General features: G+C 40.3%; 1 protein-coding gene across 1 annotated transcript in view; it reads left to right on the forward strand.

Moving 5' to 3' along the window:
• The first annotated feature begins 11,922 nt into the window (after nt 1–11,922).
• The window catches only part of LOC129768307 (RNA helicase aquarius), a 220,974-nt gene continuing 217,586 nt past the window's right edge, over nt 11,923–15,310 (forward strand). The window contains exons 1-2 of the mRNA XM_055769900.1: nt 11,923–12,119; nt 12,269–13,087. Of these exons, the coding sequence (XP_055625875.1) occupies nt 12,027–12,119; nt 12,269–13,087 (912 nt within the window). The 5' untranslated portion in view covers nt 11,923–12,026. The remainder of the gene's footprint in view (nt 12,120–12,268; nt 13,088–15,310) is intronic.

Consider the following 15,310-nt stretch of genomic DNA (forward strand, 5'->3'; position numbering starts at 1 on the left):
TTGTATGAACATGACAATATAACACGACAAACATATTAAAAGCGCTGCTATCTTCTGAAATCCAAATCGCATTTGCTCGCAAAGAACAAATGGCTTCCGTTTTCCTCGATATCAAAGGGGCATTTGATTCAGTTTCCATGGAAATTCTCTCAGAGAAACTTCATAATCGTGGACATTCACCAATTCTGAATAATTTCCTGTACAGTTTACTGTCAGAAAAGCACATGTTTTTCAATCATGGCAGCTTGAAATATTCTCGATACAGTTTTATGGGCCTACCACAAGGCTCCTGCCTAAGCCCCCTCTTGCACAGTTTTTACGTCAATGATATAGATGATTGTCTAACTAGAGACTGCTCGCTGAGACAACTTGCAGACGATGGAGTTATTTCCATCACGGGTACTAATCCCGTCGTTCTGCAAAAGTCGTTGCAAGATACCCTGAACATTCTGTTCACGTGGGCCCTCAAGCTGGGTATCGAATTCTCTACGGAGAAAACTGAAATGGTCGTTTTTTCTAGGAAGCACGAACCCGCCCAATTCCAGCTTCACCTATCCGGCAAAACGATCAAGCACTCGATGTTTTTCAAATACCTTGGAGTATATTTTGACTCTAAATGTACCTGGGGAATACACATTGCGTATTTGAAACAGAAATGCCAGCAAAGAATCAATTTTCTCCAAACAATAACCGGAACATGGTGGGGTGCCCATCCAGGAGACCTCATTCAATTATACAAAACAACGATATTATCAGTGTTAGAAAATGGCAGTTTTTGCTTCCGATCAGCTGCCAGGATTCATATTCTGAAGCCGGAGAGAATACAATATCGTTGCTTGCGTATAGCCATGGGGTGTTTGAATTCGACACATAGGATGAGTCTCGAAGTTTTGGCAGGAGTACCCCCGCTTACTCTTCGGTTCACAGAATTATCCTACAGATTTCTTATCCGTTGCAAGATCATGAATCCATTGGTGATTGCTAACTTCGAAAATCTACTCCAACTGATTCCTCAGTCAAGTTTTATGTCTTTATACCATGAGTACCTTACCCACGACGTGCACCCTTCACCAGGCATCTCCAACCAAGTTTGCTTCCCATACTTTTGCAATTCCTCTGGCATTTTTTATCTGTCCATGCGACAAAAAATCCATGGAATCCCAGATCACCTACGCTCCGATTCTATTCCGCCGATATTTTCGGCAGAATATGGGAAAGTTAGATCTGATAAAATGTTCTTTACTGACGGTTCATACATAAACGGGTCCACTGGCTTCGGCATCTTCAATGAAAATTCCAGTGCCTCTTTCAAACTCAAAGATCCTTGTTCCGTGTATGTCGCTGAACTGGGTGCGATATACTACGCACTGGGGATCATTGAAACATTGCCCATCGACCACTATTTTATTTTTTCAGACAGTCTCAGCTCAATAGAGGCAATCCGCTCAATGAAGGTTGATAAACGCTCATCTTATTTCCTAACTAGAATAAGACAACTAAAGGGTGTGTCACATCAAATTGCATCACGGAAAAAACGCTGTAGAAATTTAATTTTTAGGAATTATATCTTCAGCTTTCGCTTATAATCAGATAAGAGTGTATAGATCACGTTGGCCATGCTTCACTGTCAATTTTTCGTAAATTTGGAAAAATGTCGTCGAACGAAAAAGAGCGTCGTGAATTAATCCTGTGCACTCATTTCGAGAATCCGGAGTTGTCACATCGGGACATCGGTAAGATGCTGGGAATCGTCCAATCCACGGTCTGCAGAGTACTAAAACGATACTTCGAGAACCTAACCATCGACCGGAAGGTGAAGAACGGCAAAAATGGATGCTCCGTCAGTGAAAAAGATCACAAGCGCGTAGTTAAGCAGTTTATACGTGATCCGAGAAGTTCGGTCCGGGATGTCGCCAATAAGCTGAATTTGTCAAGTTCATTCGTCCAGCGGAACAAGCAGCGGGAGGGCCTGCGTACATACAAGGTTCAGAAGGCTCCTAACCGCGACGAAAGGCAAAACATGGTGGGGAAGACGCAAGCCCGGAAGCTGTGCACCGAAATGCTGACGAAGCCGCATTGCCTGGTAATGGACGACGAAACCTACGTCAAAGCGGACTTTCGTCAGCTGCCGGGCCTGTTGTTCTTCTCCGCAGAGAACAAATTCAGCGTTCCGGAGGAGATTCGCAAGCAGAAACTATCCAAGTTTGCCAAAAAGTACATGGTGTGGCAAGCGATCTGCTCTTGCGGAAAGCGGAGCGCCCCCTTCGTGATGACCGGCACGGTAAACGGGCAGGTTTACCTTGAGGAGTGCCTACAGAAGTGCTTACTACCACTATTGAAGCAGCACGAGGGCCCGACCATCTTCTGGCCGGATCTCGCTTCGTGCCACTATTCAAAGGACGTGTTGGAGTGGTACGAAGCCAACGGGGTCGCCTTCGTGCCAAAGGAAATGAACCCGCCCAACGCGCCGGAGCTTCGCCCAATAGAGAAATATTGGGCGATTATGAAGCAGGCCCTCCGGAAGAACCCAAAAGTTGTCAAATCGGAGGCGGACTTCAAGAGAAAATGGATTTCTGTTCAAAAAAAACTACAACCTGACGTTGTACAGAACCTTATGGACGGAGTAAAGAGGAAGGTGCGAGCATACGGGCTTGGACTCGAAGTATGAATAAAAAGAAAATGCCAAAAGTTGTTTAATAGTTTTTATTTTACTGTCTAAAATTTTCAAAAGGATCGGTCTTCTGGGCGAATTTCTACAGCGTTTTTTCCGTGATGCAATTTGATGTGACACACCTTTTATTGAGTGTTTTGGTCGAAAAATTATTCAAGATTACCTTAGCATGGGTTCCCTCTCATTGTTCGATCCCGGGGAATGAGAAAGCGGACTCGCTAGCTAAGGTGGGCGCTTTAGAAGGCACACTTTTTGAAAGGCAAATTGCTTATAATGAATTTTTCCACATTCCTCGTCAGTACACGCTCGTAAGTTGGCAGCACATGTGGAGTGAAGATGAGTTCGGTCGTTGGTTACACACGATTATCCCTAAGGTTTCGACGAGTGCTTGGTTTAAGGGATTGAATGTAGGTCGTGATTTCATTCGCGTGATATCTCGGCTTATGTCCAATCACTACAACCTAAACGCGCATCTCTATCGCATTGGGCTCGCAGCAAACAATCTTTGTGATTGTGGCGATGGCTACCACGACATCGAGCATGTTGTCTGGTCGTGTATCCGGTTCCATGCTGCTCGCTCTCAGCTCTCTAGAGCACTGAGAGCACAAGGCAGACAATCGGATATCCCCGTCCGGGATATCTTAGGTAGCCGTGATCCTGATCTTCTGCTTCATCTATACCTGTTCCTCAGAAACGCCGATGTCAACGTTTAATGATGTTTCCTTCGTTGTGTCCCGTTTTATATCCCTCCTATCCGATCGATAAACTTTTACTTAGTCGCGGCAATACATACACACACTCTTTACAGATACACGGGCCAAAGGTTGTGCAGTCCACTGATCATTCAACAAGAGCCAAAGGTTGTACCGCTCATGACAATTCTACATGAACTGATGATTGCGCCGGTTAGTGACCATTCTATCCTGGATTCCTCGAGTCGAGAAAGACGCACCACGCTAGATATGAGGTACAGACTAGGGGGGCGTTGCTGATTAAGGGTCAGCTGCATCCCAATAGGAAGTATCCCGTGTCGGGCACACGTACAGAGCATTGGAGACAGCAACATCCGAATTACGAAAACACTTGTAATACTAACCTCGAGCCAACCGCGAGTAATCGGTTACATATTACTAACATAGACAATAAGAAAAATTGTCAAAGTATCGAACTCCCGGCCCCGTGAGGCTAACGCCATATGAGCCTTGATAAAAATATATATTTTGGAAAAAAAAACATATTAAAAGGTCCTATTTACTATTCACAAAATTCAAAAATTGTCAGCAAATTCTCAAAATATCTATTCATTCATTGTTAATTGTTACAGATGCAACTTCAAATTCAAAATAAATGATTACTAAGCCAACGGTAGTCCTACGTCAACCTTGAGGTTGTATCCCAGATATAACCCACTTCTAGCATCAAAATCGTGGTTTTGTTACATAAAAATGACTCCCAAATTGATGTCGTACATTTATAGCAGCCCAAATAAAATTGGAGTATTGTCAGACACCTTTAGACGTTCTTGGTTAAGAAAATATCGAAATATTATTCCAAGTTCAGCGAAAAAAATGTTTTTCGTTGGTGGTAGTATAGTTGCCACGGTAAAGGGTTAGAGTAAAGTAAAGGGTAAAGGTTTAACCCCAAAAACACTGTTTGACGCTGCCTTATAAATCCACTTTATTGCGGCTTTGGTTATACAAAAACCGGAACAATGTGTATTTTCCTATATAGACTTAAGCCGGATTTAGACGTTGTGAGTTACTCGGTTGCGAGTAAACGTCAATCGATCCGAAGAATTACGAACGCATCCGTACCACGAAATTTCACATTTCATTTGTGTATATGGATAATTGGATATGGATAAAATGTATCGATACAAGTATTGCCAGATACCTTTGGAAGTCCTTGGATAAGCAAAATACTAAAATAATGATTCAAGTGGGGCGAAAAAAATATTTTTCTTGATTTTCAGATAGAAAAAAATTCTGAAGAGCGCGTGTGTAGATTCAAATTAATATTAAAGAATATGTGGTTACAAGAGATGAAAAAACAAGAGTGCGCTCGATGGATTTTTATGTGTAACGTACGATGAGTCAATGCAGTCAGGGCAACGTCATTCTACGATGTCGGGGACTGTACCAACAATTCATGGTTGACGTGTATGCGAAAGTGGAGAGCAAACGACTGCGATTCCTACGACACAATCTACAGGGGCGATGGAGGAAGTAGAAATTCGATTGCGAGCCGCTATCATGAGCAACACCGATGCAGTCTTTGCTATTGCCATGCGGAAACTCAATGCATCATCATTGAAATCGATAGTGTAATTGCCTTGGAAATCGCCTTGGATCGAGTCTGAGTTACCCAAATCGATCGCATTATTCCATTTTGTGATCCGTTCGACTTAAGTTGAATCGAGTTGTGATAATGTAACGGTAATCTCACTACGCAATTCGACATAGACGCATTGAGTTCCATTTATGTACAGATGATAACGGATATTCGAGGGGAATAGAAAAGCTTTTAAAACGAAAAGTATAAATAGAAAATATCTATACCGTTTCGAATATGAATTCTATGTAACAGGGCAACACATTTCCTGCAAATGGATAAAAATGATGAATTGTGTCTGAGAAGATTTTTCATTATGGATAAAGTTTGGAAATGCGAATGAAAAAATATACAAACATAGTAAAGCTAGGGTAAGGACTATGTCTTCTAAGTATTCAAATAACATCGTAATAAATTTCCCTCAAATGTTAACATTTTGAAACTTAAATTTTCAGATCAGAGTGAATTGCTCCACCATTACGGATGAACTATTTTAACTTTTATTTTTTATCAAGAGAAGGATTCCTCATTTGCATAGGACGATGAAATTTGAGTTCAGAATGCAAAAGAATCCGGTTTTGATCGAATCGTGAAATCCGATTTTTAAAGCAATTGGATTCCGAAATATGGGTTAGTGTTCGATGGGAAATGTACAAAGCGTTTTCCTAAACGATCCACCAACGATACGATCACGGATATCCAACATATCTACGAAAAAATACTGATAATGGCGAACAATCATTCAAAAATATCCGCAACACTGACATTCTTATTGAAAACAGTTGGGTAATATCCTATTCGCCTCATCTGATCAAAATATTCAATTCTCATAATTATGTTGAATTTCGAAGTTCGCTGAAGAGCAACATTTGCAAGTCCGTGAATAAAGAAAGCAATATGCCTATGTTTCAAATTCAGAATACCGATGTGAATACTCTCAATTGAATGACAACGACGAAAAAATGCGGTACCAAATTGGCCGGTATATAAGTTCCAATGAAGTTGTCTGTCGAATCTTTGGTTTCCCAACACATGAACGATACCCAACTGTTATGAGTTTATCCATTCATTCAGAAAACGGCAAGCACATATTTTTCACTGGTTGGACGAAATTAATATTGGTTTTATATCCGTTTATATCCGCCAACTATCCCTTTGATCTTCATCAAAGAATGGATTAACAAACGTGAAACCATCGAAACACACTTACAATTCATTAATTATTTTTATTTAACCCTCCTATACTTGCGCGTACGTTCTTATAGAGCATAAAATCCGTAATCCTGAATTAAATGACTACTAAAACTGAATGTTGAAGAAAAAATATTTTCTAAAGTTTTTTCATTCAGAAAATGATAGTATTTTCTTTCAATAAATATCGATAACGCCTAAAAAGCACAGACTAGCAATATTACAGACACTATGACACCGTGCGCGAGAATACGAGTTATGATTCGACGCGCGAGAACAGAAGGGTTAACAATCAAAATATCAACTCGAAATAATGACAAAACAACGTGTGCCGGGTCAGCTAGTTGTCCGTGTAAAGGGTTAAATCGTAGGACAACAGGGTTAAATTGTTAAAATGCGAATGAACATAAAGTATAAAGTATAAGATTCGTATGATTCCTTGCTGTGGTGGCTGAGAGTAGACAAGCGACCGCAAAGAGTTAAGTTAATTTTAATTCATAATTCTTATTATGAAAACGTGTATATTTCACATTATCAATTCCGCTTCCCCAATCCAACATATTGCACAACTATGCAAAAGCGTAACGCCTGCACGTTTGCAACCACATTTGGCTACGAAACAAGACCTACTCTGGCTGCGTACGTTTGTATTTCAGCTCTCAGACTAAGTATTATAGGTGTGCGTAGTGTGCGAGATAGCATGCGCTATTATTGCTACTTTTCGCATCGTGACGTCAATATTTGTTTTTAGATGCGATTGCCTTCCACAGCCGCGTGAAAATGCTATTTTCAGTAATTCAAGTTTCAATTAAAAACATATATGTTTTTGGAGTTCCCGCTGAATATCAGTATTATGTGGCAGTATGCAGTGGATATTTATGGAATTACTAGCTGACCCGACGAACTTCGTCCCGCCCAAAATAGATTTTTGATTTGAATACTTTCAAACATCCACGTTTTCTTACTAAGAGAACGTTAGTGAGTCCAATCACTGAACTCTTCATTGATTGATTACCCTTTGACCCTTTACAATTTCCTTTTACTATAAATTGTCTAGTACTTCTACAAAAATTCGTCCTTATAATATAAAATTATTTTCAGACACAATTCTCGTTCAATATTCTTCAAGCATTTGGAAATGACATGTTTCTTCGTTGCATGGAATACGTGTTTGATACAGAGAATATTACAAAATAAAGACAGCTCAAATCGGATCATTTCTTCCTCGGGTTTAGAGCACACCAACACATTTGGCCTTCCATTTTCGTTTGTATAGATAGAAGATATAGGAATGCGTTATTCCGTCTGAAAATCTTTTTCCACTTTCGAATAAAAATCAATTTCGTTAGCGCCAACATCAGATGGACTAACAACGCTTATTATGATGTAATTTTCGAACATGTGGGAATTCAATTTTCCGACCTTCCTTCAGGATTTTTCGAAAATTTTCCGATTTTTCTCTCCACTACATTGATCTACGGGAAGAGACGAATACAACAAAACGAAGAAGGCCAAAATCGAACCATCCCTTCTTCAGGTTTTCCGCTTACCAACAGATTTTGCCATACATTTTTATCTATATAGATGTCGGAAAAGATGAATAAAAGTGATATTTTTATGTGTCTTTTTCACATAAAAACACACAAATTTTCGTTCGTTTTTTTACGATAATATGATGATAGTTTCACGGTTCACAGCGTTTCATTGAAATGCAGCTATTCCTGAAGACTAAGATACGACTGTTTTCTGGACCTTATTTCCCATCTAAAGGACAAAAAATGATTACAATAAAATTGTCATCTATTAAAAAATAATCAGTTACTAGATTTTATGAGCAATTTGCTTAACACTCCTATACTCGCGCATTGGTCTGTCAGACCGAGAAATCAATAATTCGTTCATTTCTCAGAAAATATCAACACTACGACTTTGCGTTTGTCTCTAGTTTTGTTATTCGTTGCTCGTCATCGTTTAGCGTATTGACAGTTTTTCTTATGATCTATGTTAGTAATATGTAACCGATTACTCGCGGTCGGCTCGAGATTAGTATTACAAGTGTTCTCGTAATTGGGATGTTGCTGTCTCCAATGCTCTGTACGTGTGCCCGACACGGGATACTTCCTATTGGGATGCAGCTGACCATTAATCAGCAACGCCCCCCTAGTATGTACCCCATATCTAGCGTGGTGCGTCTTCTCGACTCGAGGAATCCAGGATAGAATGGTCACTAACCGGCGCAATCATCAGCTCGTGTAGAGTTGTCATGAGCGGTACAACCTTTGGCTCTTGTTGAATCATCAGTGGACTGCACAACCTTTGGCCCGTGTATCTGTAAAGAGTGTGTGTATGTATTGCCGCGACTAAGTAAAAGTTTATCGATCGGATAGGAGGGATATGAAACGGGGGCACAACTAAGGAAACATCATTAAACGTTGACATCGGCGTTTCTGAGGAACAGGTATAGATGAAGCAGAAGATCAGGATCACGGCTACCTAAGATATCCCGGACGGGGATATCCGATTGTCTGCCTTGTGCTCTCAGTGCTCTAGAGAGCTGAGAGCGAGCAGCATGGAACCGGATACACGACCAGACAACATGCTCGATGTCGTGGTAGCCATCGCCACAATCACAAAGATTGTTTGCTGCGAGCCCAATGCGATAGAGATGCGCGTTTAGGTTGTAGTGATTGGACATGAGCCGAGATATCACGCGAATGAAATCACGACCTACATTCAATCCCTTAAACCAAGCACTCGTCGAAACCTTAGGGATAATCGTGTGTAACCAACGACCGAACTCATCTTCACTCCACATGCGCTGCCAACTAACGAGTGTGTCCTGACGAGGAATGTGAAAAAATTCATTATAGTCAATTTGCCTTTCAAAAAGTGTGCCTTCTGAAGCGCCCACCTTAGCTAGCGAGTCCGCTTTCTCATTCTCCGGAATCGAGCTATGAGAGGGAACCCATGCTAAGGTAATCTTGAATGATTTTTCGACCAAAACACTCAATAGATGTCTTATTCTTGTTAGGAAATAAGATGAGCGTTTATCTACTTTCATTGAGCGGATTGCCTCTATTGAGCTGAGACTGTCTGAAAAAATAAAATAATGGTCGATGGGCAGTGTTTCAATGATTCCTAGAGCATAGTATATCGCACCCATTTCTGCGACATACACGGAACAAGGATCTTTGAGTTTGAGAGAGGCACTGGAATTTTCATTGAAGATGCCGAAGCCAGTGGACCCGTTTATGTATGAACCGTCAGTAAAGAACATTTTATCAGATCCAACTTTCCCATATTTTTCCGAAAATATCGACGGAATAACATTGGAGCGTAGGTGATCTGGTATTCCATGGATTTTTTGTCGCATGGACAGATAAAAAATGACAGAGGAATTGCAAAAGTATGGGAAGCAAACTTGGTTGGAGATGCCTGGTGAAGGGTGCACGTCGTGAGTAAGGTACTCATGGTATAAAGACATAAAACTTGACTGAGGAGTCAGTTGTAGAAGATTTTCGAAGTTATCAATCACCAATGGATTCATGATCTTGCAACGGATGAGAAATCTGTAGGATAATTCTGTGAACCGAAGAGTAAGCGGGGGAACTCCTGCCAAAACTTCGAGACTCATCGTATGTGTCGAATGCAAACACCCCATGGCTATACGCAAGCGACGATATTGTATCCTCTCCAGCTTGAGAATATGAATCCTGGCAGCTGATCGGAAGCAAAAACTGCCATTTTCTAACACTGACAATATCGTTGTTTTGTACAACTGAATGAGGTCTCCTGGATGGACACCCCACCATGTTCCGGTTATTGTTTGGAGAAAATTGATTCTTTGCTGGGATTTCTGTTTCAAATACACAATGTGTCTCCCCCAGGTACATTTAGAATCAAAATATACACCCAGGTATTTGAAAAACATAGAGTGTTGGATCGTTTTGCCGGATAGGTAAAGCTGGAATTGGGCGGGTTCGTGCTTCCTAGAAAAAACGACCATTTCAGTTTTCTCCGTAGAGAATTCGATACCCAGCTTGAGGGCCCACGTGAACAGATTGTTCATGGTATCTTGCAACGACTTTTGCAAAGCGACGGGATTAGTACCCGTGATGGAAATAACTCCATCGTCTGCATTTAGCGTTTAGCTTGTGTTGGTACAAAGGGGACGTGTGTCACTTTTTTAACACTTTCGGTCTGACACACCGACGCGAGTATATGAGTAACTTTTTTGGACAAGTGCCTTTTTTCATATTCTAGAATATTGTTGAATGAAGTGTATAAATTAATGTTAGTGGCGTGGAATATTTATAGAATATAATGCATAAGATCATTACCGGACTATTCTTATTTGATTTAAGTCCCTATTGTAACTGGAATGAACAGATCCATATATTAACTATTCGTCTATGTATTCGTCGTTAGATTCATACGTTCAAAAGCAAAATGAAAATGTTTGACTTTCGTATAGTTATTCGCTAAATATAATGGTCATACGTATACTCACTTGTGAAAGAATTTCACTTGTGGAAGGATTATAAACTATAAACTAATCGGTGGCTTATGGTTATTTTTAACATTTACAGTTTCGGGGATATTTTTTTTGTAATCGACAATATCGACAAGAAAACAAGAAAAAGAAAAGGAAGTTCCTAGAAATCCTTTTATATCATCTTTTTATGTCCCATCTAAATAAAGGCATTAATTCTTAGTTTACTAAGAAAACAGAGGCACAGAATATTAGAAATATGCAAACTTTATGTTCCAGAATCTGTATCATCTGGTAATTATCTAGAAGGTCGTTATACATTCTTCTCTTCGACAAAAGACCAGAAAAACACGCAACAACTGCATGAAATCTAAAAAATATGTTTGTTTCGAGCATTTAGTTTTGCTATGTTCTAATTCTCACTCCAATGAAACCACGATCGATTAATACGTTTTTATGTTATTTTATAGCTTTTTATACTTGCATGAATTAGATTCAGTTGCAAATTTTTTAATGACAGTGAAAAATTCGAATTTCGTTATTTGTGTTGGAGTATCAAAAATTACTCTATTTTGAGGAGGCTGAATTAGATGACATTAAAACATAATGCAGCCGTGGCAGAGTGGTTAGCGTCTCACATTATCATGCCGGGTGTTCGGGTTCGATTCCCGTTCTGGCCGGAGGATTTTTCGTCAGAGGAATTTCCTTCGACTTGCACTGAGGTTACGCGTATTCTAGAGCTTGCCCCTCGGAATACATTCAAGGCGTGTTATTTGGCTTAAGAAATCTCAACTAAGTATTAATAAATGACGCTAGTTAATGCATACGGTGAGACGGCAAAAGTTCCACAGGGAACGTTAACGCTATTCAAGAAGAAGAAGAAGAACATAATAAAGACGAAGAAAACATATTTTAGGAGTTTTTTCATTCAATCATTCCCTCTTCTTCAAATAAATGCCAATGAAACCTGAAAAATACACAATGGCAACATTACAGAGAAGTTCAATTTTCGGTCTGTGACACCGTACGCGAGTATACGTGTTATGATTTTGCACGCGAGTACAGGAGGGTTAATAACATCGTGAAACCATGAGCATTTCTAACATTGTTTTGTTTCTTCCATATAAACTTGTTGACGACACTATATTTTGTTTACCAATCCAAATATACGCTTCCTACTACTTCACCTCATATGTAGTCATTGCTATCAGCTGTTCGTTATATATTGGCATTTCTCGCGTCCAGTTTCGCAGTTTTTGTTTTGATTCCGCGCGTGTTTGTTGTGTTTTGAGCCGGCTTCCAAACGTTTGGTGTTAGTTCCACAGTAGCAATCCGGTCAAGATGACAAAAACCCAACCAACGGAAGAGCTGGGAGCTAAAGTACGCAAGAGTGCCCTCACGGTGTCCCAAATCAATGCCGACGAGCTAACTTTCGTGAGTATTTGCGACAGAATTGGCACTAACATAACCTAGTGGAAGCAAGATATTGTTTGTGTAAACTCGTCCCGGATCGTTTCAAGCTTATGGACATTTAGATTTTCTAGAAATAGTCAGCGCAGTAACTAATGTAGGTTTAATTTTAGCTGGCGAATCGTTTCTGGGCTCCGGATACGGCCGGCGAACAGGAAGGGTACAATCCGAGCATCATCGATGAAATCTATCGCCGGGAAATTTGCGAATCACGCTACTCGATGCGCCGCATAATGATGCTCGAGTTCAGCCAGTATTTGGAGAATTACCTGTGGCCAAATTACCGTGGCGAGGAAGCAACTCGGGCCCATCTGATGTCGATTGTGATAATGCTAAACGAGAAGTTTCGCGAAAAGGTGGAAGTGTGGAAAGTGTTCGAAAGCAATGCGGATCAGTTTCCGGTGTTCTTCCAGAAGGTGCTGGAAGCGTGTCTGGAGGAAAGTGCGATCACTCCGCACGGGATGCGGGAGCAGACCTTTCTGCTGATGTTTTTGAATCATTGCTTCAACAGTATGGAGGTGGAAATGTGCCGCAACCAGGCGAAGCGACTTGTCTCGCTGGCCATGTGGTCCTGTCTGCAGCCAAAGCGGAGAGAGCAGGAGTTGAAGGAGATCCCGGAGTGGCGGCGGTTCTGGAAGAAGCTGCAGAAAAGAGACAAGGCCGAACAGAAGCAGAAGCTCGACTGGGAGCGGCACTTTCTGCAGAATTTGACGATTAAGTTTATGAACATTCTGGAGTCAATCCCAGCCGAGGGCGTGGTGTGTGAGGAAACGGTTCGTTATTGTGAGCGATTTCTGGAGTTTTTGATCGATTTGGAGGCACTGCTGCCGACGAGGCGATTTTTCAACACGGTCATGGACGACTGCCATGTGGTTGTGCGGTGCTCGATGGCCCCGCTGCTGCAGCGCGATGAGGGAAACTTGTTCGCTCAGGTGAGTGTTGCCATGTTAATATAATAAATTTGATTACAATCTGCAATCTTAGTTTGGTGGAGTAATAGCTAGTATACATTCATTTACACTAGTTATTGATGGAAGAATTGTAATGTGATATAATGAAGTTCACATAAAACTGTGTCGAACCTCCATAGAAACATTTCTTGTCCCCTGAAACCTCCACAGCTCTCGAGTTTTCCGTGTCCTAAATGAATTAATCGGGTATGTTTTCAATTAAATTTATATTTTTTACTCGAACCTTCGTCGTTCAATTGTTCGACGATAGATAGTCTTAAAAATCATGTTTCTACTCTCGCCCAATTCAGTAGCATCTTTTTCTACAACTTCAACTTCGATGTAGATATATTTGGCCTCTCTAGATGCTGTTCAAAATAACCAAAGTCCAAACCTGCTACCTTAGATTTGTGTGTTATTATTAGAAAACTCAAGAGAGAAAGATAAATTGTTTGGGTTTCTGACTTAATCTGAGTGAATTCGGGTGTTTCAGTTTGTTTTGCTCCACTTAATAATCAATAGCGAGACGTTGTGCAAAAAACAGTATTGGTCATTGAGTCGTACATATGATTCAATGATTAGTTTCACCATTTGGTTTCTGTGGTAGTTGACCCTTTCCAAGTTACGATGAACGACGGATTTCAGCAAGATCAATCTTGCTGCGGACGAATTCAGAATTTTCAATGGCTTCAATATTTAACAATAAAGTTAATCTAATTTTTTTTCTCTCTATGCGTTTTCCTGACACCAATCCCCCATGAAATGTCTGAGCAGAAGGCGGTCAGATTTAGACAATTTTCGAGACACGAACAATATCTTGTTCTTTTTTTAAATTTCAATACCTATATATTCCCGAAAACATAATGTAAAGTCAAAACCAGGTCAAAACGTATCGATGGTTCTCTCAGAAAAATAGAAATAGATTTTTACGACGGTGTGAGTGCATTATGAAGCTTTAATAAGAAAAATTAAACAGTGTTATTTATTCATTGAATCTTCCCGCCTTGGATCGAACTTAAGAAAGAATCCTTAAAATCTGTAGTCTGTAACTGCCGATTCTTGTTTTCAAAAAGGCTGAAAAATCTGTAGAAATGCAGATTATTCTGAAGACAATCCTGTAGGTAACCCTGATTCCTCCGTCACTCTTCTTATCGCTTAATCAATTTTGCTTTTTGATTTTTATCGTTCGATCGATCCAAGATGGATTTCCCTTGGATCGATCTTTCTTCCCTTACATACTCAACTCAGTTTTTTTTCTCCAGCTTACACTTTCGAATTTAAGTGCATGTGGTGCCTACTCAAGCAGCAACGTAGAACACTGTCGTTGAATTTATATAAATATCAGGTATTATAGGTATTATAGGTCCTCCTGACTTCATTTGTTATGAATATAAAACCTAAGTACACTGTACATTAGGGTGCCAATGAAAATGGTCATCTCTAATTTCGAAAAGTTACCTCATAAAAAATGTTCACCACCTCGATAGAACACCCTATGCCAAATATCTGCTCAATCGGACTTAAGGGAGATTGGCGCTAAGCGGTCAAAGTTTGAGTTTTGATGTAGGACTACGTCTTTCATTTCTATACCGGGGTGTAAAATCAAAGTTTCGAAACCGAAAGCGTTACGCCGGAGACCGAGATTTTGAGCGTTAATAGCTCCTAAACAACTGAACGAAATGGTATGATAAACACTTCATTCGAAAGATAAAATGTCTACGCGTTCTATACTTGTTACTTTCTGATCCAAAAACTTGTTTCAAAAGTCTTAAATTTGCTTTCAAAATAGGCTATTGAAATCACCAATCGGTATATAAGCGAGCGCCGCTCGGAAATCCACTCAGTTCTAATTGAACAGCGATTGGAGCATGTTGTCGCTGTTGTGGTGAAGCTCTTCGTGTTTATCATGAAAGCGCGGATGAACGGTGTCACCAAGAGCCTGTTTGTGCACCTTAGGCCAGAAGGGAATCCATCAGGAGGAGAGTGATGCCACAAACGGTTTCCGTTTGGATGCCATTCAGCATCGAGAAAGTTCCGGAAAGATCTAATCATTGCTGGAAAATAATCTGCCAGTTCCTCTGGGAATTTAAAAATACATTCATGTGAAAGAGTTTATTTTAATGTTTTCCAACCATATAACACAGTGACCAAATACATTTGATTTTGTAATTTTTCAACTAAGTGTAATTAGCAGGAAAGCTTCTG

The sequence above is a fragment of the Toxorhynchites rutilus genome, chromosome 1 (assembly GCF_029784135.1).
Source record: "Toxorhynchites rutilus septentrionalis strain SRP chromosome 1, ASM2978413v1, whole genome shotgun sequence".
NCBI lineage: Eukaryota > Metazoa > Arthropoda > Insecta > Diptera > Culicidae > Toxorhynchites > Toxorhynchites rutilus.